The 27,542-nt window shown below is 40.6% G+C and overlaps 2 protein-coding genes across 3 annotated transcripts in view; one reads left to right on the top strand and one right to left on the bottom strand.

The window, feature by feature from the left end:
- kcnq5b (potassium voltage-gated channel, KQT-like subfamily, member 5b) overlaps positions 1-27,542 on the bottom strand; it is a 172,553-nt gene that overhangs the window by 80,230 nt on the left and 64,781 nt on the right. The window lies entirely within an intron of this gene.
- On the top strand, positions 215-8,783 carry LOC120466002 (uncharacterized). Its single transcript, XM_089132224.1, has 2 exons — positions 215-524; positions 631-8,783. The coding sequence occupies exon 2, from the start codon at positions 1,277-1,279 to the stop codon at positions 7,727-7,729; it is 6,453 nt and encodes a 2,150-aa protein (XP_088988350.1). The 5' UTR covers positions 215-524; positions 631-1,276; the 3' UTR covers positions 7,730-8,783.

Genomic DNA, 27,542 nt, shown 5'->3' with positions numbered 1-27,542 from the left:
GAGATTTTGTCAAATATATGCATGTGTATGTGTAGAATTAGCCCAAAAGCGCAAGATTCCATGTAGACATGTAGTGTTGTATATACTCTTAACCCAGAAAAAGCCACCTGGGTGCTTGTTTAGAGTAATTATATTCAGTTACAATATTTAAAACAAACTAGTGTCAAATGGGAGTGGAATAAATCCATAGATGGAAAGCACCTGCAGCCAACAATGTAGAACTTTCCAGTAGGTGGAACTAGTGAGATATATATAATTATATTAAGAGGGAGATTCAAAAATATATATTTAGGGATGGATGTTAACATTATGTTATAGTGTATTTGAGAAAATAAGTGTGTACATTTACTGACATGTTCCAAATGGGGTATATTTATGTTATATTTAGTGAAATATGTTATATCCTTACAAGTTAGCATCTTTTCTATTTGGCTGTGTAACTTTAATTAGTTTAAGTGCGCAGGCGTTTCACCTTTAAGTTTCATTTTCGTTTAGTCGATGTTCAGGACTGGTACGCCTTGCCGGTGAGTGACTGTAATCTAGCATTGTTAACAATTGAGAGAAAACATCTTAATATCACATAATTGTGTAAATTTATTATTTATTCCTGGTGTTTCTGTTTCATTTCAGGTTTACAACCTAACTAATAATGTCACTAATCCAGCTAACAGGCTAGCATAGCAGTAGCTTTCAGGCTAGTTTGTGGATGAGTATTGTGTGTGAAAAATAAAAGCTCATACAGTGACTTGAGTTGTATCCGCCGTATTTGTCCTGAAACCCTTCCAGTGGGGAGTTTATTGAGCTATAGTAGGTAGTTTAGTAGAGAACTGGACAGTTGTAAACCGTCGTCGGAGCCGTGCTTGAGAGAACACGGACCTGAGCGGAGGAGAGCCGTTGTTGATGACGACGCCGGGATCGGAAAATCAGATTCTGAAGAGGCCGTCAACAAAACTACTACAACGGAGGAGCTGAAGTCATGTTGAAGGGCTGAATAACTTCCACAACCGTGAGTAAGACTGTGTGGATAATGATGACAGCCGCGGGGCTAATATAGTGACTTTGTAACGCCGATTTAAGCCATAACCGCTGACGAAGACGTTTGTGTTGTTCACGGATGAACGATTCTTTTGAACGATTCGAGAACGATTCATTTGAACGAGTCATTTGAACGAGTCATTTTGCTAAAAGGTGATTTTTCGGATTCTGTTCACAAAAAAGAAATAAGATTAAATAAATAAAAAGAAATAAGAAGTAAGAATATAAATACAAGAACAAAATGGCAGATGATAAGTCAGATCTGGAGAGCTTAAAGCGGAAACGCTCAAATGCACAACGAAATTTTACAATACGGATAAACCGCCTTAACGTTTGTGCTGGCCGTCTACGTGAAGTTGAGTTGACAGAAGAGTTAGTGAAATTGAAGGATGATTACGACAAACTCCTCGATGTCAGTAATGAATATGTTGATGCACAGACCCAAACAGACCCTACTGGTGATGACAGTGAGTTGCAGGACGCCCTGGCGAAGAGAGATGCCAGTGAGCAAAGGTTCTTTGAAACTGAAAGCAAGATCATGGAAATCCTATGGTCCAAGTATGCAGGGCCGGACATAGACGCTCTTGTAAAACAGTTCAAGTCTGCTCTTGATCAGTCTGAGGCGTTCGGGAAAAGTAATATAGTGCCATGGGCGCAACAAGGGGTCGAGAGTGGTAAGCTGGATAGGAAACTCCATGAACTCAAGGAGGCTTTGTACACTTGGAGAGACTATCGGCCACTTGGAAAGGAGAAGTGGATGCTATTTTTATCGTTAAAAGAGGACAAGGAGCAACTGATGGATGAGTGGACATGCCGACGAGAGAATGAGGTCATGAAAAGGAACCGTACAGAACTAAAAGATGATGTAGATGGAGGTGAGGAGGACGAGGACGAAGATGTGGGAGGTGATGATGTGGTTGGTGGGCCTGTCACAACAAATATCGACAGCCTTACAGCTGCAGATAACATTACCTTTTCTCAACCACTAAGCCTTGCTATTGCTACTCCACCTGTTAACACCAAGCATACTTTCATTAATCCGCGCACTGACTACCAAAGAACCACATATGTTACAGGTGCTCCTTTATCCATGTTCTCCGACAGACCAAGCATCTCTACACGTGCTGCTCAAGTTGCTTCTGCCACTAGTCCACCTCAGAGTAGGTATGTAGCATCTACCACGAACAGACCCCCCCAAGGAACGTTACAGTCCAACCTGCAGACAAGGCGGGCTGATAGTGGACTTGGGGTCAGTTTCGCCCGACCTCCATCACATGCTAGCACACCACAACTAATGAGTGATCGCACTGCCCCACCCGTCTATCTCAGCACGGGACAAGGTAGTAGCATGCCATACAACAGCTCTGGTTTGTACGCTGGTGGAGATGATGGCTCTCAATGGGCCCGACCAAAAATAAGGCTCACACCAATAAGCTTGCCTAAGTTCTCCGGGGACAGGAGGGACTATTGGCGTTGGAAGGCTGAATGGGAGAGTATCCAGATGCAGGCAGAACCTACAGGGTCAAGGGAATGCAAGAAACTTCACTTGCTAGACAGTATTGACGAGTCTGTGAAAAGTGAGCTCAGACTGTTGCGCTGCAGAGATGCAAACGACATCTTCAGGGAATTAGAAAACCGTTATGGTGACAAAGCACAAACGGCAGAAGAGATTGTGTTGGAGCTTCAATCACGACCTGCTGTCAAGAACCACCAGCCACGAGAGACGTTAGAGTTGATCCTAGCGGTGGAGAGGGCAGCATTGGACCTCATGGACCTAGGGTGTGCAGACGCTCTACAAAATCAGCTGGTGATACGGTCTTTAGAGAGCAAACTCCCTGATGTCATGAAAAGAGAGTGGCTCATGTGTGTGAGAGACCCTGTTGATGTCGTCCACCCAGGAAACCGTTTTGACAGGCTCTTGCTGTTTCTGGAAGACCAAAAGTCGTTGCTCGTGAGGTTGGAGCAGTTGCTGCCCAGCAAGCCATGGCCTGCTAATACTCCTGAGCGATCAAGCTACCGGGAGAAACCAAGTGACAGATGGAAAGAGAAAAAGTCGTTCACTAAGACTACGGCGAGTGAAGTCAAAAGAGACTCCAAGCAGTTAGCATGTCCTGTGTGTAGTAATGAAGAACATGGAGGTAAACTGTTTCGCTGTAAAGCTTTCAGGAAGGCCAGTCTGTCTGAGAAGAAATCTCTCTTGGAAAAGGCGAAAGCATGTACAAAGTGCTTAGATGTTCACGGGTTAGACAGTGGCTGCACTTCAAAGTTCCTTTGTCGTAAGGAGGAGTGTAAGAAAAGCAACACTCCAGTGGACCACCACTATTTCCTCTGCCCTAAGGCATCAGCTGAGAAGGATGCTATGAAGAGGGAAAACAAAGCAGGGGAAAAGAGGGGACCTCGTGGTCCGACGGAGGAGCAAGAGGCTGTGTTTGCAGAGTTGGGACTGACTCCCCACCAGTTGCAGGCTGTGCGTAAAGCCTGTACTAACAAGGCAATGTCAACAGTGTGTTCTGGCAAGAGTCTAATAGGACAAAGTGGCTTGAAAGAACATCCAGTCCTCATGATGCTCGTACCTGTCACAACAAAGAGGGGAGACAGTCTTGGAGCCTTGGTCGATCTCGCGTCTGACACAAACTATATTACACACCAAGCTGCAGAAAGGCTTGGACTGACAGGTGAACCAATATCCCTTGTCGTGTATGGGGTCGGCACAATGAAGGTGAAGGTTGATACAAAAAGGTATCTTGTGACAATAAAGGTGTGGACCTCAAGAGGAACCCTGAAACTTCATAAGATGATCTGCTACGGGATGGAAGACATCGCCAAAGTGGATCGAGTGGTGGGATCAGAGCGATTAGAGCAGTTCTTCCCTGAAACTAAGCCGGGAGAACTGGCCCGCCCAGAGAAGATCGATCTATTGATCAGTACTCGAGAAGGTCAATTAGCTCCACAAAGGCTGCAAAGGGTCGGCGACCTGGTGTTGTGGGATGGTCCTCTTGGTAAGATTGTGAGTGGTGTCCATCCAGACCTCTTTGAAGAAGTGGCAGTGACCACATGGCAGTCAGAGACGCACTTTGCTCACTCAATGAGGTCTGTAGCCGTCCAAGTAAAGGAACAATTCGTGGGAAGGCCAGGATGCCACTTGGAGCAAGAAAGCAGTGTAGAAGTTCGAACGACAGCAGTGTGCAATAAAGAAATCCTTGAGTGGCTAAAATGGGATAGCATCGGTGCTGCCTGTGACCCTACCTGTGGAGGGTGTCGCTGCGGAAAGTGCTCACCAGGAGGGAAGGAGATGTCTTTGGCTGATGAGAAAGAGCTGGAGATAATAAAGGCAGGTCTAACCTACAGGGAGGGAGACGCTCACAATGACCAGCCACACTGGGATGCGAAGTATCCCTGGAAGGAAGACCCAGCCTCTCTTCCCAACAACCGAAAAGCTGTGGAAGCAACTTTCCTGAGGGCTGAGAAGCGGCTTGAGAGAGACCCCCTGTGGAAAGAGGCTTACAAAAGGCAAGTCCACGAGATGGTGGGGAGAGGTGCTGCTGTTAAGCTCACTAAAGACGTGATGGACAGCTGGAAAGGTGCAGTGTGGTGGGTGAGCCACTTAACCGCTCCAAATCCCCACTCAGTGACTACGCCGGTGCGTCTCGTCTGGAACAGCAGCCAGGAGTTTAGGGGCGTAAGCATGAATAGTATTTTGCTCAAAGGCCCAGACGTCCTAAATCCCATCAGAGCAGTGCTCCTCAGATTCCGAGAAGGAAGACATGCCACCATTGGAGACGTCACAAAGATGTACAACTCGGTTTGGCTGGAGGAACAAGAGGTCCATGTGCATCGGTTTCTATGGAGAGACTCACCAGAGGATGAAATTGAGGATTATGCTGTCGTGAGAGTGAACATGGGAGACAAACCAGCGGGGTGCATTGCACAGGTTGCCATGCGGGAGACCGCAAAGTTACCCCAGTTCTCTGATATGAAGGAGGAAAGAAGAGTCATCGAGGAAGATTCCTATGTAGATGACCTCCTGACGTCCCACAATGACCCACGCTGTCTAGACAAGATCCAAGCAGGAGTAGAAAAAATACTGAAAGCAGGAGGCTTTTACCTCAAACCTTGGGTCCGGTCCGGTCAAAGTGGGAGGCGGGACGGGGCAGAGTCCAAGCAAATGACTCTGATTTTGCCCAACCAACTAAGGGAGGAAGATAACAAAGCTCTGGGGGTTGGTTACCTCGTGCAGGAGGACAAACTCTTTGTAATGGTCTCCATCAACTTCTCCAGAAGGAAGAAGAAGATGAGGACTGAGATTGACCTCACTGAAGAGGAAGTGGAAGTAAAGACACCGAACCCACTGACTCGTCGCGTCCTACTGAGCCAAATCGCCGGGTTGTATGACCCGATCGGTCTAGTTACGCCTGTGAAGCAGAAAGGGGTGATCCTTGTGAGAAGAGCTTTCCAGGAAGCTGGCAAGCTTAATAAAGACACCTGGGATGAACCTCTGTCTGACGAGCTCAGGGGAAAGGCAATTGAACTGTTCAAGGAGTACACTCGTTTGAGTAGCATTAAATTTCACAGGAGCCTCACACCCCCTGACTGGAGGGGTACACCCTGGGGAATCACGTTTTCTGACGGGAGCTGTGAGTCTTATGGCGCTGTACTATACTTGCGGTGGGAGACATCAAATGGTGTGGTCATCCGTCTGGTAGAGTCGAAAGCCAAGTTAACCCCCCTCAACCAAAAAGGTGACGCTGTCAAAGCTGAGGTATGCGGAGCTGTCTTCGCTACACGTCTAAAGGGATACATATTGAAGCATGGACGGTTAAACGTGGGAAGGTGGTACCACTTCATCGACAGTCAGACGGTGTTGGGGGCTATCCAGAGAGAGAGTTACGGATTCCAAACATTCTTTGCGAACAGAGTCGGAGAGATTCAGAAGGCTGGACCCGTAACTGACTGGTGGTGGATCCCTGGCGAAGTCAACATCGCTGATTTAGTCACAAGGGGGTGCTCTCCTGATTCTTTAGATGAGAACTCTTTGTGGCAGGAAGGTCCCAAGTTCCTGTCTAGTCCAGTCGAGGATTGGCCCATGAAGTCTGCTTCAGAAGTGGCAGCTGATGCTAGGGAGGTGGTGAGTAAACTCCAGAGAAAGGCCTTTTCAGCAGTCCTCACCAGAACTCAAGCCAAGAAGCAGTTGAATCCCGATAGTCCTGGTGGTGAAGATCCAATAGCTACAGATGAAATAAGCAGGGTTTCAGTGTCTCCAGAAAATGGAAAATTGACCTTAGCTGAGTCTGAAGAAGCAGAGACGCTGTGGGGAGCTATGCTCATAGACCAAGTTGAACCAACAAGGTGCAGTTCTCTAGCTAAGCTTTGTGGGGTGGTTGGTTATGTCCGCAGAGCTGTGAAGAAGTGGTTGGCCTGTGCAAGCAGGACCTCAATACCAGCAAAGTGGGAGGCAGTATTGACAGTTAAGGAACGGAAAGCTGCATTCCAAGACCTGTGCCTAGCCGCTCAGAAGGGAGTTACGTTTCCTGTGACAATGCTAAACAGACTTGTTGTCAGCAAGGATGAAGCTTCTGGGCTCCTAAAATGCTATGGTAGAGTCCAGACCATTACCCAAGGAGATGCCGGTGTTCCCCTGATCCCTTACAATGCGTGGATTAGCACCCTTCTCACACGAGAAGCCCATGAGGTTAACCATGAGGGTGTTGCTGGCACACTCCTCCGGGTGAGGTCTAAAGCATGGGTGGTGATGGGACCAAGGATTGCCAGAAAAGTCATTGACTCCTGTATGCACTGTCGAAAGACCAAAGCGAGAATGTGTAAACAGGTGATGAGTGAGCTTCCCCTCGAACGAACTGTACCAGCCGCACCTTTTGAATATACAACATTGGACCTTTTCGGACCATATGTTGTTAAGGATAATGTAAGAAGAAGAACAAAGATGAAAATCTGGGGTGTAGTATTCAGCTGTATGGCTTCGAGGGCAGTACATGCTGACATTGTGGAAGATTTGTCGACGGAAGGATTCCTGAAAGCATACCAGCGCTTCACTGCTCTCAGGGGTCACCCAAGAAAGCTCTGGTCGGATCAAGGGACAAACTTTGTGGGCGCCAGACCAGTATTACAGGAGCTTTATGAGTTCTTAAGTGGCATCGACAAGGATCAGGTCCAGAAGAAGGCGGCAGCTGTGGGAACTGATTGGATGTGGGTGTTTCACCCGGCGGACTCTCCCCACCGAAATGGTGCAGCTGAGGCAGCTGTCCGTGTACTCAAGAGAGCGTTAAGCAGTGTTGGCGAAGAAGGTAACCTGACAGCGTTAGAGTTCCAAACCCTCCTGTACCTTGCGGCTAACCTGTCAAATGAGAGACCAATCGGTGCCAGGGCCCAGGTACAAGATGAGACTGTGGAAGTCATCACTCCTAACTCTCTTCTGCTTGGTCGCTCAGGACCCACTGGGGACTCCCGAGGGTTTCAGTATCCAACTTACCCTTTTGTGCGGTTGAGAGCAATCCAAATCGAGGTTGACAAGTTCTGGAAGCGGTGGAGCCAGTTGGCAGGTCCAGGTCTCTACATACGTCAGAAGTGGCACGCACCTGCTAGAAATGTTGCTGCGGGGGACCTGGTTTGGTTGGCTGACCAGAATGCGCTGAGGGGCCAGTTCAGGCTGGGTCGAGTCGTGGATGTTGTGTCCTGATGTGAAAGGTGTAGTACGAGACGTGAGGGTGAGAACATGCCGAAGCTGTCCAGTTTTTGGTGGACAGATCAAGAAAACCCAAGGTATGGAGAACTATCCCTCCACCATCCTCCATAGGAACGTTAGGAGGTTGGTGGTTCTACTTCCAGTGGAGGAACAGTAAAGTAGTCCCCACCATGGTGTGTTTCGGTTGGAAAATAGTCCCCACCATGGTGTGTTTCGGTTGGAAAATAGTCCCCACCATGGTGTGTTTCGGGTTGGAAAGGGATCCCCACCATGGTGTGTTTCGGTGAAGGATCAAGACTCTCCCCACTACCATCCTCCTGAAGGCTGGTAGTGTGTTTCGGTAAAGAAGGATATAATGTCATCAATGACAATGTGTGTTTTATGGTGGCCTACTTGGATTCCAGAATCAGTAGACCAAGTGGGAGGTGTAGAACTTTCCAGTAGGTGGAACTAGTGAGATATATATAATTATATTAAGAGGGAGATTCAAAAATATATATTTAGGGATGGATGTTAACATTATGTTATAGTGTATTTGAGAAAATAAGTGTGTACATTTACTGACATGTTCCAAATGGGGTATATTTATGTTATATTTAGTGAAATATGTTATATCCTTACAAGGCAGTTAGCATCTTTTCTATTTGGCTGTGTAACTTTAATTAGTTTAAGTGCGCAGGCGTTTCACCTTTAAGTTTCATTTTCGTTTAGTCGATGTTCAGGACTGGTACGCCTTGCCGGTGAGTGACTGTAATCTAGCATTGTTAACAATTGAGAGAAAACATCTTAATATCACATAATTGTGTAAATTTATTATTTATTCCTGGTGTTTCTGTTTCATTTCAGGTTTACAACCTAACTAATAATGTCACTAATCCAGCTAACAGGCTAGCATAGCAGTAGCTTTCAGGCTAGTTTGTGGATGAGTATTGTGTGTGAAAAATAAAAGCTCATACAGTGACTTGAGTTGTATCCGCCGTATTTGTCCTGAAACCCTTCCAGTGGGGAGTTTATTGAGCTATAGTAGGTAGTTTAGTAGAGAACTGGACAAACAATCTCTCTGAGTACAGAGGCAACATTACAACAAAACACAGATCAGATTCAAAAAGAAAATGTTTTTCATTTTAGTTGCACTGCTTAAGAAATTTGTGTTGTTGTGCTGCTCTCTCCACGTCAATTCAATTCAATTCTATTCTATTCTATTCTTTCTATTCTATTCCATTCTATTCTATTTAAAAAAATGCAGAGTTGAATGATAAAGATGCTCCAATGGCCAAGAGCCAGTGAAAGAGGTTCACCATCTTATCTTACGTTGTTCATACTTGCCCATGCCTTTAAAAAGTATTATATTATTAAAAATACTATTAAAGTATTTAATGAATTACAAAGTTTATATATCTTAAAAAGTTGTATTTAATAACATTAAATTATGTTCTTAAACATGGAAAATGTTAATTATATATTGTTTACGTCATTGCACTAAAAATGTTTTGACCAAATCAGCATAATAATTACTGAAGGACCATGTGACACCGAAGACTGGAGAAAATAACTAAGTATTCAGCTTTCCAATCATGGGAATATTATTTCATATTAGCCATTTTATTTATTTTAGATTACATTTCATAAATAGAAAACGTTTATTTAAAATTAATAACAAATATTTTAAATGTTCCACAATATTACTGTTCATAATGTATATATTAGATCGAATTTATTTTTGTATGTTACTAAAAATGTAACATTTTTTAACACAAACTGTGAAAATAAATCTGGATTCTGAGCTTTAACTCTAGAGTCTATCTGTATCTCCCTTGTCTAAATCTGAATGATGATAAAGAATGTGTCTAATGGCACAGCTTCATATAGAACGTCCACTCTATCATGAATTAATCAAAGACAGGATGTGCAACGGCTTCTCATTTTTGCTTAGCTCGCAGAAGCAAGATCAGTTTGAAGGAGAGGAATTTAGAACCGCCATAGAAAAAAGGATTGAATAACTTTAATTGATGTCCTGAGTACAACTTTTAGTATTTTCTTCTATTCAGGAACACCTTTATACTCTCAGTTGTAGCATAAGAAATGATCTTGACATTATGTTGAAGCTCAATAACAACTAAGGCTAATAAACTGGATTAATACACTTTCTGAACATGTAACAAATCTAGCACTTGCTAAATGACAGTGTGAACAGAATTTGAGGAACAAAATCGTAAATGGGCTTGATCAGCATTCAATTTAAAGGAATATTATTATTATATCAATTATCCTTTTTGTTTTTCTCTTCCACTGAACAATCAGTGTAGTCCTTCCCTCTACTCTCTGAATGGTGATGATTTGATCTGCACTAAACAAACTACTGAAGTGTTTGAACAGGGAGCCTGAACATTCCTATTCATATGATTCTGCTCCAAGATATGTTTATTCAGTAAGATGAAGTATTGAAACACACTCACACACACTGAAGCAGAGCAGTTCTCAAGGATATTGAAACAGAGCTTGATAAAAAAGTCTGTAAACTGATATATTTTTTTTTACTCCCACACTTTTTGTAGTGTTCTAATACTGCGGAAGTCATTTTAAGTTATTTGTCTAAAATTCTTCAATAAATATGTGTATTAGCCAAAATAGATTTCCATCAATGCTGCATTATATAACAGACATCAGTCTAAAGCTATTTAGCGTAGGCATGACATAATAGATGGCCTATCGGTCTATGAAAAATGAACTATACAGACCCTCTGAGAATTCATAGAAAAGGCTTTTTGTGAAAACTTTCTGTGTGAGTCACAGACACACACACACACACACACACACACACACTTTCTTTTGGGACTCTCATCTATTTTATGATTGATCATGATAGCAGACACAAAATGATGACAGATTAATAATCAATAAAGCTGCTATGGCACTGATCAATCATGAGACTTCATAGCAGCTTTTACTCTTCCTTGTTACCAACAGTGAAACATTGTGATTGAGACAAACAAAAAACATGAGAATTAATAAAATTGGTCATCTTTGATTTGAACTCTTTATACTACAGTTGCTTACCCTTTTGTTCTGATCAAAACAGTTTTGCATGCAGTTAGTGCATATAGCTCTTTGTTCATATGCAAATGTTTTTCAATTGAAATGGTCATAGAACTTAATGTCTTGTTAATGTCAGAAATTACCTAGATAAGCTGTAAGTCTCTATTTAGCACTCTTACTGTTTAGTCCTCACAAATAAGATGTTTGCTAAAACCATTTATTACGCTGTAATGCACTATGGGGTGGGGTTGAAGAAACATCTTCTGAAGTTTAATGTTGGATTTGTAGAACACTAAGTATGAAATAAACGTATTTTAAATACATTTTGGTATAGTTTTTTTTTTTTTTTTTTTTTTACTAGAGTGGGCCAAGCTGACTGGAAGTATTTTCCTTGTGCAGTTAGAAGAGTGGAAAGATTTTAGAGAAGGTATGTTAGAAGTTTCATGATGGGCTCAGACCCCTTGACAAATTAATTGTTGTCTTTAATACTGCTACTTAAGGTTCCTGCCAACACTTGCAGACAGCTGTCGTTTTAAGGGACTAAAATAGTTGGGGCTGCGGAAAACTTAGCTGTGAAGGATCACTTCCACCTAAACAAACAAAAACAATCTTTTTCACTCTAAAATGATAACTGAAGTGAAATATTAGATATTTAATAATTATCTTAAGGACATGTAAAAAAATTTAAAGAATTCAACATTTTTAAACATCGGCTACTTCAATAAGGAGTTTTTTATTCAGAAGTTAATATTTCTGGTGTTATTAATAATACTTATTTAGTCATTGATATTTATTAGTCATTTCTATTAGTGAATTATCACTATAAAGAGTATGAATTCTTGGCAATACCAGATATGTGCCATGCCAGAGAAAACCTATTAATCCAAAAGTAATCTTTTGTTTATTTTAGAATAACAATAGAAATGAGACTATGAATTCAAAAAGGACCCATTGCTAACAAGAACCAGCCAGAGTCTGGGTGGAAAGATAATATAAATCCTCAAATGGAATTGACTAATCTAGGTACTAGGTTGGAAACCCACGGGTCAGAGCATAGAGAAGATATTTTCCATCTAATGATAGAAGAGCCAGATGTGCTCACATAAGTCATTCCCCACATCTTCAGTTCATTTACAAATCTTATCATAATGGAGACAGGCCCAATCATAATTCAAATACACTCAGATCTGCCTGGGGAGGAAAGCAAAACACTATATGCTGCCAAAATTGTGTGGTCCTATTAGAGCTAAAGACTGCTAAGAAGTACTGAAACAAACGAATACTCTGAATGTTATATCTTACAAAAGGAAAGAAAATAATGGGAGAAAAGTGTGAATAATGTAGCAACTATTCTCTGTATTTTTCTCAGTTGTAATGTGTCTAACTTAAAGAGGCTGAGATTAGAGAAGAACAATGAAAGAACGTCCGAGCAAACGTCCTGAATGAATAATGGTTGGCTGAATGTGAAATGGATGAGCAGACAGAGAAAGTCAGAGCCAAACAGACAAACATAATAAAATCCAGGAAACTAAAAAGGTACAATTACACCTCAGTCTGAATGAAAAACAGATGTGGCTAGTATTCACCTGATCCAGTGCTCGATCTTTAGCTGTAGATCAAAATTAGACTACAGAAAACAACCATTGTTTCAAAAGCAGTATGGTTTTATTTATCTAGAGCAGACATGGTCTTGCAAACATAATAAGATATGTCTAAACAAAACAAACTCTGTGTGCATATATGGTTCACACATCAATGTTCAGATGATTCTAAAAAAAACAATTGAATTCATCTTACTAGCTTACACCAGGGTCAGGATTGCAGAGACAGATTGAAAACTGTCTCCTCCAATCATTTCTCTAAGTAAAGTAAAGTATGTAAAGTTATGTCAGACTTTCAGAAATGTTCTTAAACTATTTCTGAGAAATAAAGCTCAGTCAAGAATTTTAGAATTGGCTACCATGAAGGTGCCAACTTGTTTATTAAGTCTTTGCAATGATTTTAAATATTTTTTGAAATTTTTGATAATTTCATATACTTTTTTGTGAAATTAAAAAAAAGGATACAATATTTTAAAGGGAAACAAATCAATTAATGCCTCAAAATAGCTGTCAATTCTGCAAACCACTTGTCCTGTGTAGATTCACATATTTGCTGGAGCCTATTCCAGCATCTCGGTTCATTGGCACCAAAAAACATCACAAATAAATTAAAATTCATTGCAAATACTTAATCGCTATTGTCTTCCCACCAAAGATTACGTTTTTCCACTTATTAGATGAGGAAGTCATTAAAAGGGAACCTATTAAGCGCCTTTTTAAAAGATAAAATATAAGTCTCAGGTCTCCCCGACAAGGCTAATAGTGGGGTGGTGATGGTGCAGTGGATAGGACACATGCCTTTGGTGTGAGAGACCCAGGTTCGAATCCACTGCGAGACACCAATGTGTCCCTGAGCAAGACACTTAACCCCTAGTTACTCCAGAGGTGTGCGACCTCTGACCTCTGATATATAGCAATTGTAAGTCGCTTTGGATAAAACCATCAGCTAAATGAATAAATGTAAATGTAATAGGCTAATAGGGCTGATTCCATCACCATCATGGATGAGGCGTGTTACACTGTGATGCCACAATGGATGTATTCCTGAACGTCAAAAGCGTCAACACCAAGACGCGATGATGAAATTTTGTTTTGAAAGGGAACGTCTCAGGTTGCGAATGCAACTCGGTTCCCTGAGAAGGGGAACTAGATACTGTGTCTTGTTGCCATGCTTCCGTTCAAGCCTGTACGCCTCGATCAGACAAACAAGTTGATGACGTGTAACTCAGGCACCCTTTTATGCATTAGGGCACTCCGCATTTGACGCCATAGTTTGCCGTCTTGCTAAGACACCAGTTATGCTGATAACAATGCCCATAGTATCAACACAAAAACACAGGCACAGCATTACGTTCCCCTTCTTAAGGAACCAGCTTGCAATCACATCCTGAAACATTATATAAAGTTATAAAAACCCTAAAGAACAACAAACAACATTCAGTTTTGCACATTTATTCAAATCATATTATGTTTAGCAGGTGTGAATAAAGTATAAACGTCTGTTTGTGTGTCTTTGTCAAACATCTGTCTCCAACCAACCTGTTTCTGCAAAATCCATGAAGGTAGTTTCCTTTTGAAAAGGAAATCGCACTGCGTCGAATGACACTTTGTGGGGAACGCCTCAGTCGTGACAGGTGTTTGAAATCACAATCAAATCACATCAATCACTTTGACCAGCGACAGCCTGTGAATCATGAATATGAATGATTAACATGCGACCTTATAGTATAAAAGGGCGCCTTGCAAACATGACAATATCCTTTCTTCTTCAGGGACTGTTTTGTCTGTAACCGCTTTGAAAATTATGAAATGCTTTCAGAAGTGTGCAGACCTGTGCTCAAGATATCTGAAGCCGGGTGACACACAAGAACTGTGCATTTTTCTGTCTGGGAAGGAAGAGCTCGCACAGGCAGTTGTCGAGAGAAAAGCCTGTACAAATTGTGAGAATTTTTCGTTGTGAACGCTCCTCTCTCACCCTTCAGCTTTTCGCCCTTCAAAGTTCAGCGTCTGGATGGCTGGTTTCCAAATGGAGCCCGTCGATCGCCTTGAGAGGGGTGTAATCTTGTGGTAAGCTGCAAATGGATAGGGTAAGCTGCAAATGGATGGAGTCCCTTAATCCGACAGCAAGCGCTCTCCCGGACAAACAGGAGATGGCTGATGAGGGTGGTGATAATAGGATATATTATCCAGTTGAATGGCAGAGCATACACCTCAGGGGGTCAGGCCGGCGCTAGCCTTCACATCATGGGGGTGTTGCAGGTATACCAGGCCGATCTGCTGGGGGATCTCGACCAGGGGGTGGGGCCCCTTAGGTGGTTACTGAGCTGCGCTGCAAATGAAAGTAGCTCTCCAGGCCACCATTCAGACTGCTTCCACCCTCTGCCGGTCGATGTGGATGAACCCAATAGTTATGTTGGTGTAGTATGGTTCCCAACAGTGTATCTTTGTTGCAGTATAGCCTTTCTATCAGCTAGTAGGCCTCACCTGGCCTCCTTGAAAGTAAGTTCCCCACATATTGTGGTGGTCAGGTAGTAGGCCCCTCCAGGCCTCCCTGAAGGCAAATTCCCACTTACGCTGGCTATCAGGTAGTAGGCCTCTCCAGGCCTCCCTGGAGGCAATCCCAAGGACAGGCAACTGGACAGCTAGCCTGACTTATTATCAGGCAGTAGGCCTCACCAGGCCTCCATGAATGTGAGCTCCCAGATATTGTGGATGTCAGGTAGTAGGCCTCACCAGGCCTCCCTGAAGGTGATTTCTCTCATGCTGTAATTATCAGGTAGTAGGCCCCACCAGGCCTCCCTAAATGGAAACTGCCAGGTAGTAGGCCTAACCAGGCCTCCCTGAAGGTGAACTCCCAAGTACTGTGGTTACCAGGTAGTAGGCCTCACCAGGCTTCCCTGAAGGTGAGTTCCCCACATACTGTGGTTATCAGGTAGTAGGCCCCTCTAGGCCTCCCTGAATGGGAACTGTCAGGTAGTAGGCCTCACCAGGCCTCCCTGAGGGAGGGTTTCCCACATACTGTCGTTATCAGGTAGTAGGCCTCTCCAGGCCTCCCTGTGAGTGGTTTCCAAGCAGTGCTGGGTTCAGGAAGCTAGTGGCCTCTTGCTATAATTTCAGCTGGCCTTAGGCAGCTGCTAAAGGCGGGCTTGCACCCTGGCACCCTGTTCATTCTCTGCTACTGGTTCCCTCCTGGAAACTTTTCCTGCCTACAGCCTGGTTTGCCTACCAAGTGGACCATGTGCTCCCCTCACTGAGGGTCACTTTGCGCATGCAGACTCCTGAGTCTGGTCAGGCGGTCGTAGGCCTCTCGTTAGGCCTACCAGTTAGATCAGCCCTTAGGCCTTCACAGGCCTCCTCAGTGTTTTGAAACACAAACACTGGGTAGATCCATGGATCGAGTAGAGAAACTACCCTTGCTGGTAAGGGGTTGGAAAGCACTTGCTGAGTCATACTCTCCGAGATATCCTGTCTCTGAGATCCGGGCCGAGCGGTTCACTGCCAGCTTCGCAGTCCCTCGGGTTGGATGCCTTACCTAAAGGCATATGTCCAGATGAGGTTTTCCTGTGAGGCTTATAGATTGGGCTATGACTGTAGGGAATGCTGTCATTGACAGCCCAGTGTGACCTGAGGGTGAGTGATTCTAGTTGTCACTGCCAATGGGCATGCACTCCTCTTAGCATGGCGGCGAGGAGATATCGTTCCCCAAAGCGTCATTCGATGCAGTGCGAGTTCCCTTTCCAAAGGGACCATCTCAGGTTGCGACTGTAACCTATGTTCCCTGAGAATAGGGAACGAGACTGCATCTCTTTGCCATGCCTCGGGGCTTTCCTATTGAACAGTCCCTTCAGACGAAAGGATATTGTCATGTTTGCAAGGCACCCTTTTATACTTCCAGGTCGCATGTTAATCATTCACATTAATGATTCACGGGCTGTCACCGGGCAATGTGATTGACGTGATTTCAGACACTTGTCACGCCTGAGGCATTCCCCCCAAAGTGTCATTCGACGCAGTGTCTCATTCCCTGTTCTCAGGGAACATAGGTTACAGTCATAATCTGAGACGATATGTTGTAAAGTGTCTGTGGATGCATCTAGAAGCTATTGCTTTAGGATCTCATTATCAAATTAACCAGCTGAATACAAGTTACACATTTTGCTGCTGTTCTTATGCCCCGATCTTGTTTAGAAAAAGTCAACCCTTATTATTTATCCTCAAGCTTTAGCTCTGTTTCAACCCTCACTGACACAGCTATCTTTAATAAACACAATAATTTGGTACAAAATAGTAATGCAGTTCCTCAGAAACCTCAAACTAAGAAAGAATGCTCACCCACCTGCTTACAAGTACATCATGAATTATTTATCCGGGGAAATTGAAAAGGGCTGTCTTTATCAACAGAAAGTCTGGGACATAGGCTTCCAGTTTGTTTGTAGCAGTCACATATTCATGGTGTTCTAGGACAAGTTCTGTGTCAGGGTTCAAAATGATGATGGTGATCCTTCATTAAACTGACATGGACGTATTAATGACTTACTATCATTTCCACATATGCATTTAACACTGAAAATATGCTGCTGGTTTGGTGCTCAAAATGTTCAGATGCTGGGCTTTCTGTTGCCATGGAGAACCTTGCAGTTAAAGCTCTGCTGTATAATGTTAATGTGTATCCACCAGACCTGACCTATGGGGTGTGCTCACAGCCTCACACACGGATACACTGTTATATCACATTGTGAGTGCTATTGGTGTTAAGATGTAATGTTCACCCAGAACATTGGTGTCAACTCAGGAGCCATTTTTCTTTAAAGGAGTCATTTAATGGTACATGCACTTTTAGAAGTTGATTATACTGAAATGTGTGTTGGCAGTGCTTGTACACAACCATATAATGATAAAAATCCATCCAGTGTTTTGTTTTAATCTCTTTATGTTTTCCCCTGCCTCACAATCGAGCCGTTCGACCATGTGACGTCACACGCTCAGAATCCCCACCCACTATTGTTGATTGACAGCAGCGTTTCAACAAATCCCTGCCCTGAGCAAGCTGTCATCATAGTCCATTGTTAGTACACTGGAGCAGATTGTCTCTAAGCGATTCTGGTGTTCTGTTCTTGGGTGTAATAGCGAACAAGGAAGTCATTTTGATGTTCCTAAATCCAAACCGCAGAAGACACAGTGGCTGAGTTTTGTTTTTGAAGGGAATATTCCCATGAGCAACGTCAATGCGTTCATGTTTGCGTGAATCATTTCTCATTAGACTGCTTTATAAACAAGGGTCAGCATAAAGCTGTTTTTTTTTTACTAATAAGCTGCTCCTAAAAAAAGAATCAATACTAACTATTCGTGTCCTTGCTGCACCTCCAGAAGAAGTGAGGGTAAAGTTTTATTAATCTTTATACCGATCTTTGCAAATCGCGAAAAAAAAGTTGTTCATGAAAATTTACTGTAACATCAATCTGTCAACAAACTAACCTATACAGTACATCAGTAAACACATAACGTTAGCGTTCATATCTCACTACTCTACCCTGCCAGTACGTTAAAAAGATAGATCAAAGTGACATCACGTTAACCAACCATTCAGAAACATACTGTTCAAACCTTAATTGTTGAACTTATTCGAGCGTCATGTTGTTCCGGGTCCGGCTCTTGTTTAAACTGATGCATGGGATTTCCCCCTTTCTGGTCAATCTATCCCTGCCTTTGCTTAATTATTTTTATCCCCGGTGGGATCATATTGCGTTAGGCTACTTCATGAGTTAATAAGAAAAAATATTTTAAAATTCCTGCAAATGCAGTGATGAAGTTCATGTTCTCATGATTTATATTTATGATTAAAAATGTTTCAAAACATATATACACACTCACCATATACAAACTCAAAGGATTATTAGGAACACTATACTAATACTGTGTTTGACCTAACACATCGCCTTGACTATCACCTTCAGAACTGCCTTAATTCTATGCGGCATTGATTCAACAAGGTGCTGAAAGCATTCTTTAGAAATGTTGGCCCATATTGATAGGATAGCATTTTGCAGTTGATGGAGATTTGTGGGATGCACGTCCAGGGCACGAAGCTCCCGTTCCACCACATCCCAAAGATGCTCTATTGAGTTGAGATCTGGTGACTGTGGAGTAGGGCTGTAGTACTCAAGTCCGGTCTTGAATTTTTATTCCGTTAATTTTGGCATATTAAGAGCAAAGCATTTATATTCAAGTTCCATTTTATCAGTATGTGCGTTCCCAGGGAATTGAACCAATGGCCTATGAACCACGTATATGTCAGTTACTAACAGAACTAATTACTAATTAGTATAGGTAATTAGTAATTACTAATAGGTCTATTACTTAATGTGAAAGATCAGTATATGGATGTGTATGCGTGTGTGTGTGTGTGTGTGTGTGTGTGTGTGTGTGTGTTTATTTGGGGGGTTGTTTTGGAGGAGGGTTGCTGTTATTTGAGTGGGTCAAACCAGTTTGAACTCCTGCAGAGACTCTTAACACAGATGTAAAGGTCACAATGAGGTCTGCAAAAAAAATCTGTCCATCTGTCACAGACACTCTTCCTTTCATCTTTTTCTCTCTTTCTTTTTTTCTTTTTCCTCTGTCATTCTGTGTCACAATCATCCCCCCTCTCAATATCTGTCCTCATGTGGTGCAGTTCTAGCCCCTAGACTATGTTTTTACAGTACTCCAATTATAAAAAATAAAACAAATAAAAATAAAATAAAAAATCCTACATTGAAAAAAGTGAAACGGTCATGTCATTACTTGTCATTAAGTGTTTTTTTTCTTTTGCCTAATCAAAAATCATGATTTCTGGTTTAAACCTGTTTAAAAGCAAATTACACTCCCCATTAATAACACTTTGTTGAAATATTTTTTTTGCTGGACACATTAAGGTTTTGATATTGTATGTACTAAGTAAACTACATTCGAGTAGATCAAGTCACAGTACTATACCTCTTTGTGAGTTCAAAATTTAATTCATTAAAGCGACACTATGTGATTTTTAACCCCCATCTAGCGGTGAAAAGGTATATGACCATCCAGTGAATATTAGTTTCTGTTCCTCTCAATTCCGATTTCGTTTTAACTCCTATGGTGGCCAATGTAGTCCAAGGTTAACATGACTTCCAGTTCGAGCTCGTCCATGAGTGTTAACTCAAACATAAACCCAAAAGGCGAAGCTTGAATTAACAGGTGTGTCCCTCTTTCGCTAATGTACTTTTAAGATGGAGGGGCAACATGGCGACCGACATTAGAACCCCTTACCCGTATGTATTTTCAATGGCATATTATACACTCATGAGAATACTTTATTACTTGAATAAAGTAAATATACATTAATGACCACATATATTTTTGAAAGAACTTAGTGTTTTTTGCTAAGAATAAACAAAAAGAGTTACACAGTGTAGCTTTAACATTAGGCAGTTTTGATTTTGTGTGTAAGCAAACTTCTATTGCTTGTTTCTGCTTCTTCTTCACTTGTTTTCGGATCCGGAGGTCCTGTACTATTTCAGAAGATTCATAATAGGGCCTCTAATAGGGATTCATAATATATATATATAGGTCCAAATGATCTTTTTTTAGTGTACAGTAAATGTGCAGTTAACAAAAACAAATCTGGCCTGCCTAGGAGATTTGCGACAGTCATATGTTCCTCCTTCCTCTCACACAAGCATGCTCAGCTTCCTCCTTTCATGTACACTTCTCTTTATTTCAGCACTCTCTCTTCCCTCTTGCTCTTCCTCCCGGGTCACTGGCAGGTGTTTTGAGGTTATAATCTCAATATGAAGATGAAAGACATAGCCTCTCAATGTTCCAAAAATAATATAACCTGCATTTTGTGTGTGCATACAGTACATTTATGTTGTGTCAAATTCTTTGTCTTTGTGCATGATTTGTAAGGAGTAATTCATAGCTTTGCATTCATCTACCTTTTTATACTGTATTTATAACCCTTTAGAAAAATAATCTCAAAGAGAATAAGGGATAAATGCAGTCTGTAGTCTTATAAGTGATTTGGAGTCCACTTCAATAGCTATCTGAACTGGACTGGATAATGGTGAGAGCATTTTGTAGGAAATGTTCTACTACCCTGTAATGACCAGCATGCTTTTATACACTATGCTCTGGAAGAAACAACTTGAAATTTCAATTTCCAGAGCAAACTTCGTCATATTCATATTCTAGTCAGAATGTGAGTCTGATGTTGCTCCATAGGGCTTTTATTATGAGGCATGTCTTAACTGAACCAGGAAAAAAACAAAACTCTGCACTCAATTGGATAGATCTACAACCAATCGGAGCAAAGCAGTAAGTGTTTTTTATGAGCTACGCAAAGTTGTCAACAGAACTCAACTACACTCACGCTGGAAGAAGTAGTAAAATAATGAGTGTTGCTTCTTTCACTTGGTCCTCCATGAGTGCGACCAAAGGAGAAACCACAACGACCTCAGGGTTTTCATTCTTAGTGACCATCGGAGCCAGCTAATAAATTAAACCTTTGCCGAATCCCGTAGGGAGGACTGCAAACACATCTTTCTGATCGACAAATGCCTTGATTGCAGTTCTCTGTTCGTCTTTTAAAATGAATGCGCTGTCGATTTCTTTTACAACAGATGCAATAGCGGAATCTATACATCTAATTTTTCCAGCTGCAGTCATCTTTAAGGGAAACAAGTTCAACCCAAGCGCTCTTTCATAACGTGTTGATTACATAACTGAAGATCATCTGTCCATCATCGTATAAAGCCCGCCCTGGCAATCTGATTTGCCCGACTAATCTGAACCGATCATAATTACTCCTCAATGGATCGAATCCAGACCGAACTTCCCGACCAAAAAATGTTGTGGGCAGGGTTCGCGCTCGGATACAGGCAAGGACAATAGCATTACAAAGAAAAAAAAATGAATGAAAAGAAACACACAGTAAATATAGTAAAATAATCCTATTATATGACTAATATGACCTTTATTAGCTCACTGGCAAAACACAAGTTTACTTATAAACTTGTGTTTATATTGCTTATTTTCTTTATTCAATATTGATCCTTTTTTCCCCCAATAAAGACCGATAACAAATGCAATTTATGTCAATTTCGACAATATTGTTACCTCTATTAAACTGATTTATTTATACATTCTTTTATTTATTTAAATTTTTAAATAAATAAATTTTATTTATTTATACATATTGATCCTTTTTTCCCCCAATAAAGACCGATAACAAATGCAATTTATGTCAATTTCGACAATATTGTTACCTCTATTAAACTGATTTATTTATACATTCTTACTATACATTCTTATTTATACATTCTATACATTATTTATTATAATTCTATGAACATAGAAAACTATGTTAAAAAAGAAGAAAAAAAAAGCAGAACGTTTTCTGTGATGGGTAAAAACACATACCTTGTGTGTGTGTGTGTGTGTGTGTGTGTGTAAGAGTCCAGATGCAGACGCAGTAGCATTGCTAAAAAGTGACGGTCCATAAAGGCTTTGGAAAACCTAAATCCCTCCAAAATTTTCCATTAATAAAATTCCTTTACTCAGAATTAGGGAGAGGAAAGAAATGCAGAATGTCTGTAAAAGCACATTTTTCTTTTTAAATATAATGTGATTAGCAGAGAGCAAAGGGAAAATGTAATTTACTTTTAAATTTTTGATGGAATGAGGGAAAAGAAACAAAGTAATAATGAAAGCCAAAATTAAAATCCAGAGAGCTGTGGAGAAGACCATATGTTGTGTGTTGTCCCATTCTAATAAAATGTTTTATTATAAAATTTTATGTACGGCACTAAAAAAATAGCACTTTCTTCTAAACATTTCCACGAAAAGACTAAGGAATAATTGTAGCTGCTACATAAAAGTGTAATTTAAGTCCTTAAAAAACTTAAGTCCATATGATTTGACGCATTTGTATTCACACAGCCTCCACTACAAAGCACACTATAAATAAACCACCACTTCTTATATCTTACAGTTACAGTGAGGAAAATCTTGCAGGACATCTTTAACACTCAATAAAAAGGCAAAAAGTAGATGGTTTCTTATCATTACTAATCAAGGGTACAATACTGTTCATCCAAAAATCTGTAAAAATCTAATCTGAATCTAACTGCACAGATGACTTTTGTTTTAATGTTTTAAACTGAAAAGAAACTTAACTTTTAATGTATGTGAATGGTAGTTAAACCATTAACTACAGAATGAACAAAAAACCCCTATAAATTAACTCATTTACAAACTGAATGATCTGTTCAGTGTTATCAGCTAAACGCTTTTAAAGATACAGGTGCAAATCCACTAAATTATAAATTAGACACACAAATCAATAAATAACCTAGTAAAGCAAATAACTGACTTAGGGAAATTCAAAAAATGAAAAGAAAATCGGTTAAAGAGGAGGTTAAAATACTGCATTCAAATGTAAGAATTTCCATAACTGGAAGATAACAGAGAGGAAAGACTTTCCATTAGAAGCCTCATTCAGCAGCTTCTGTAATTAATAGTAGGCTACAATAACTTCCTCTACGCAGCAATTTTATAAAGACACACACAGACACACACAGACACACACACACACAGTCATTATCATGAATGTTGCCTGGAATGAACGTCTACTGGCAGCAGGTGTTAATTCTAACAGGAAATAAGACCTACCCAACAACCCGCACACCGACCCACCCAAAGCACGCACACACACACACACACACACACACACACACACACACACACACACACACACACACACACACACACACACACACACACACACACACACACATACTTTCATGCATACTTGGACATAAAAAAAAAGATTGTCAGGTTCACTCAGGTCACTCTGTCTGGGAGCAATAGAATAACACAAGCATGTGCTAAAGAATACATGATCACTGGATTTTGTGCCTTAACTTTTTCCTTTTCTTTATCTCTCATGTCACCACATGGAATTAAGTGGCCATTCTGCCCAATGCCAGTGGCTTGTGTATTAGCCTGCAAAAGCTCTTTCTGTATGCCTGTACTGCCTGGGGACAGCAGCTGTTGGTCCCAGCACACATGGGCTAACAGAGGAGAGCTATGCGTGTGTGTATGAACAGCATTTGTCAGGTTGACTTTGTCCATGCACAATTGGTATGTGCCATTCCTTGTGCTTAAGCTAACCCAGCACTAATTGGGATTAACATGTATCTACACTGAAATACCAGAGGACATACTGTATAAAACCTACTTTAACACAAATAGTCAGGCTTATGTAGAATCCAATAAGTAAATTTCATCTAAAAAAAAAAAAGAGCTGTATATCAAAATTTTCATAATGTCACTGTCTGTAACATGTTAATTCTTCTCACACTCCTTGCTCTGTGATGTTAAATAGATTTTGTCCATGAAAGAGGTATATAATGACTTATGTATGTTTCAATAGCAAATTATTTGGATATCTTGTAATGAAACTGTCTTTTATTAACCACAAAGCATCCCAATCCATGTATTTTTAATACCTCAAATACATATCATTTCAACAATACATGGATCTTAAGAATATTTTCCATATGATATATTTAGCTATATTTTTATATTTCATTTATTATTTATCTAAGTAATCATGCAGTAAATCATATAACTAGGTTTATTATGTGCTAATTTTATGAGACAACTGGCTTTGAATGAAATATTGCTTTATTTACTTACATAGTTTTTAACATATGCATATACATTTACTTATTACTTACTTACGGGAAGCTTGATAGGTTTGGGGTTTATGTTTTTGTCATCCATAAACTACAATAATTGTACACTTTACATAATTCAAAAAGAAAAAAAATCTAATCCTGTGAATCTCAACTGATCAACCGTGACCCAAAAATCGTTTTGCATTTGACACAAAGTGGTTTGCAGAAAAGAGCAGCAGCAGAAGAAAAGATTAATAATAATAATAATAATAATAATAAATAATTAACAAACAGAAACTAACAGTCTAATTAAACAGAATCAGTTAAAATGGTACAAAATAAATAGGCTCATCAATTTTTTAAAGGCAGGAGAAAATGCTTCCTATGTTATTGTTGCTGACGTCAAAGACATCTATGGTACTGTGATGCAAATTCATCTGTCACTTGGTAGAAGCTAGCCAAATTAGCCAGATGCCAATAGGGACAGGTTGCATGACATGCCCTCATCCCAGAAAACCATGAACAAAACTATGCAAGGTAAAAGACAAAATGACCCACACTATGAGAAAATTCCTTCAACGCAGTACATTGGGGCATATTTTTACAACCCTTTCTTAGGGTGCGCTACATTACAGTAAACACTAGTTCACTTGCATGCATTTTAAGTGTTTAATACAATTAAGAAATTGTTATATTAGATTTATGTTTACATATGTATGAGAAATGATTTTGGTCCTGAGTTGGATTGTCCTATAGAAAATCTGATTGCTGATGCAAAACCAGTCCCATGCTACATGGTCATGAATGCATCATTTCCTGGGAACAGACAGAGAGAAGCAGGACACAACAGTCATTTACCTGGGTAAAGATGTAATTATCCTTCTGCTCTATGGAATTGCTGAATGATAATCAGTGCTAATGATGCTGGTGTAAATGAACATCAGGCAGAAATGACAAAACGTGAAAATTACAAACCACACAGTCATCAAATTAAAAAGGATCCTGACGATGACATTCAGATATTTGCTTTAGGCCTATATGAAGCTGTGAAAGGGCATGAGGAAAATTAGAGGTAAATTAACTGACTGATAAAAGGAGAATAATAATAAGAGAAACACACACAAACACACACACACACACACACACACACACAGAGAAAGAAGGGGAGTGGGGGGGGAGTAAATGCAGATTGCGTCATTGCAGTTTATTTAGTATCTCCACAGGCGAGAGGGCAGAAAGGAGAGAGACACTTACAGGCACAACACATGATCAGTGGGTACTGGCTGATAGTTTGACTGGCTGACTTTATGAACGTGTGTATTAAAGGAATATTCTGTGTTCAATACCAGCACAACTGATACAATGGAAGTGAATGAGGCTGTAAAAAATGTTAATATGATTTGTGGGTGTAAACAAATAGTAATCTTTTCTGTGTAAAGTTAAATGTAATTGACTTTAACACCATAAACGCTAAATCTTCCAAAAAAAATAGCCTCCATTTAAATTGTACCCTGATGTAATCAAAAATGTTGCCTTTTACAGTAAATGTACTTTTTCAACATTCAACATTTTACCAAAAAATGCTTTTTATTGAGCTTAACTTGTATTGAACTTGGAATATTTCTTCCAAAAACCTCACATCAATATACTATTAATGAGACACCAATGACAATAACAATGAATGCCAGACACCAGACGCTGGTATCCAGTCTGAAGACTGCAGAGATTAGAATAGATGTTTTTAAATAGGGAAGGAAGGAGCCGAGGAAATGAGTGCAATTTATATGAGAGCCATAGTTCTCACCCAAACAGAAGGGCCATAAGGGAAAGCTAATGGATACATTCAGTACTGGCTCTCTGTGCTTGCTGTTAGTCTATTCTATATGGCTTTCAAGCCGTAATGGTAGAATTAGACATATTCACTCATAAAACTGTAGTCTTATTTTTTAAAATGCTAGCTTTGATAAAAACATTGATATGCTTGCTTGCTAAATTAATTAACATAGTACATTGTCAGCCACGTGGAGTTCACAAGGACACAATAAATTCCTGATTAACAAATGCAATTCTAAATACATTTCTGATAGTAAATGTCCCACTGAAGTAAAGGTTGTTAAATTATGTGTAAGTTGCAACAGTTAATCAGATCCAGGTTAACCCAAAATCATCCAACTTCATCATAACTTCATTAAGACACATTTGACTAATCATTGACTTATCATTCAGGCAACAGAGCTAGTCGATTTTGAAAATATGTCAGACTGAGAAATTTTACTTAAAAGGGTAGTCGAACCAAAAACGAAAAATCTCTTTGGTTACAACTGTAACCTCGGTTCCCTAAAGAGGGAACTCGCACTGCGTCGATTGACGCTATGGGAACGTTTTGCGTGATGATGTCTTGTAGGACATGTAAAATCATTCCAATGGTGTGGTGGAACGTCAGAGGCGGGTGACGTCATGAACCAGGAAACTATAAGGCATGGCCAAACAAAGCTACTTAAGGTTGCTAAGTTAGGTTGGTAGCTTCTTAAGGTTGCTAAGTTAGGTTGCTAGCTTCTTAAGGTCGCTAAGGTCGTAACCGAGGCATTCCCTTTTAAAGGAAATCGTGCTGCGTCGATTGATACTAAGGGAACATCTATAGACCATTTCACAAGATGTAAACAACACTGGTCCAGAAGCACTTCCTGTTTCAGTTTGTAACTGTTTTCTTTATTTCACATGTAAAAAAAAAAAACATCTTAAAGATGTTTGTTTAACTTTTTGATTCAGTTTTAAATGTTCTGTCGGTTGTATTTTATCCCAGCATTTATGTAGTGTTAAAAAAACTGAAACAGGAAGTGCTTCTGGACTAGTGTTGTTTACATCTTGTGAAATGGTCTATACCAATGCCACCATAGTGGAATCCTAAGAGCAGCACTAGGACGAAAGTACCCGAGACCCCAGTGTAGAGTCCAGGTCCAAAGAGTAAAACCTTATGAATGAATGGGGACGGTGAGGACCACTCTGCCTCATCACAAACATCCTGGAGGGGTACTCCTGACGTTAGAGCCTAATCTATCATGTAATTATAGTAACACTTGATTTTTGGATTTGTCTAAAACCGCAGAGAGAGTGTTAGCTATATAGTACTTCAAGAATAATGCATTTTAATGAACGAGGGGTGGCGGAGGGGGGGATTTCAGAGGGGTTTCGTTTAATTACCTATGAAGCAGAACAGCTGGTTCACAACACAGTGACAAGATTATATTGTAGAAAATTATTGTATTTCAATAAAGCTATACAGGAAAATACAACTGTTCAGTTTGTTGTTCTAAATTAAACACAGGGACATAATTAGCCATATTTCAAACCATGGTTCCTTGAGCCCCGTTCACGCAGCGACAAAGCGACAGGATCCCATTCATTTCAATGGAGCGCTGGCGACATCCGGCGACACGAGCGACAGTGACCGTTGGCGACAGAATGTGGGCGTGT

Source organism: Pimephales promelas, chromosome 6, assembly GCF_988280905.1.
Source record: "Pimephales promelas chromosome 6, fPimPro1.hap1.1, whole genome shotgun sequence".
In the NCBI taxonomy this organism is placed as follows: Eukaryota; Metazoa; Chordata; class Actinopteri; order Cypriniformes; family Leuciscidae; genus Pimephales; species Pimephales promelas.
This window is presented reverse-complemented; position numbering and strand designations above follow the sequence as displayed.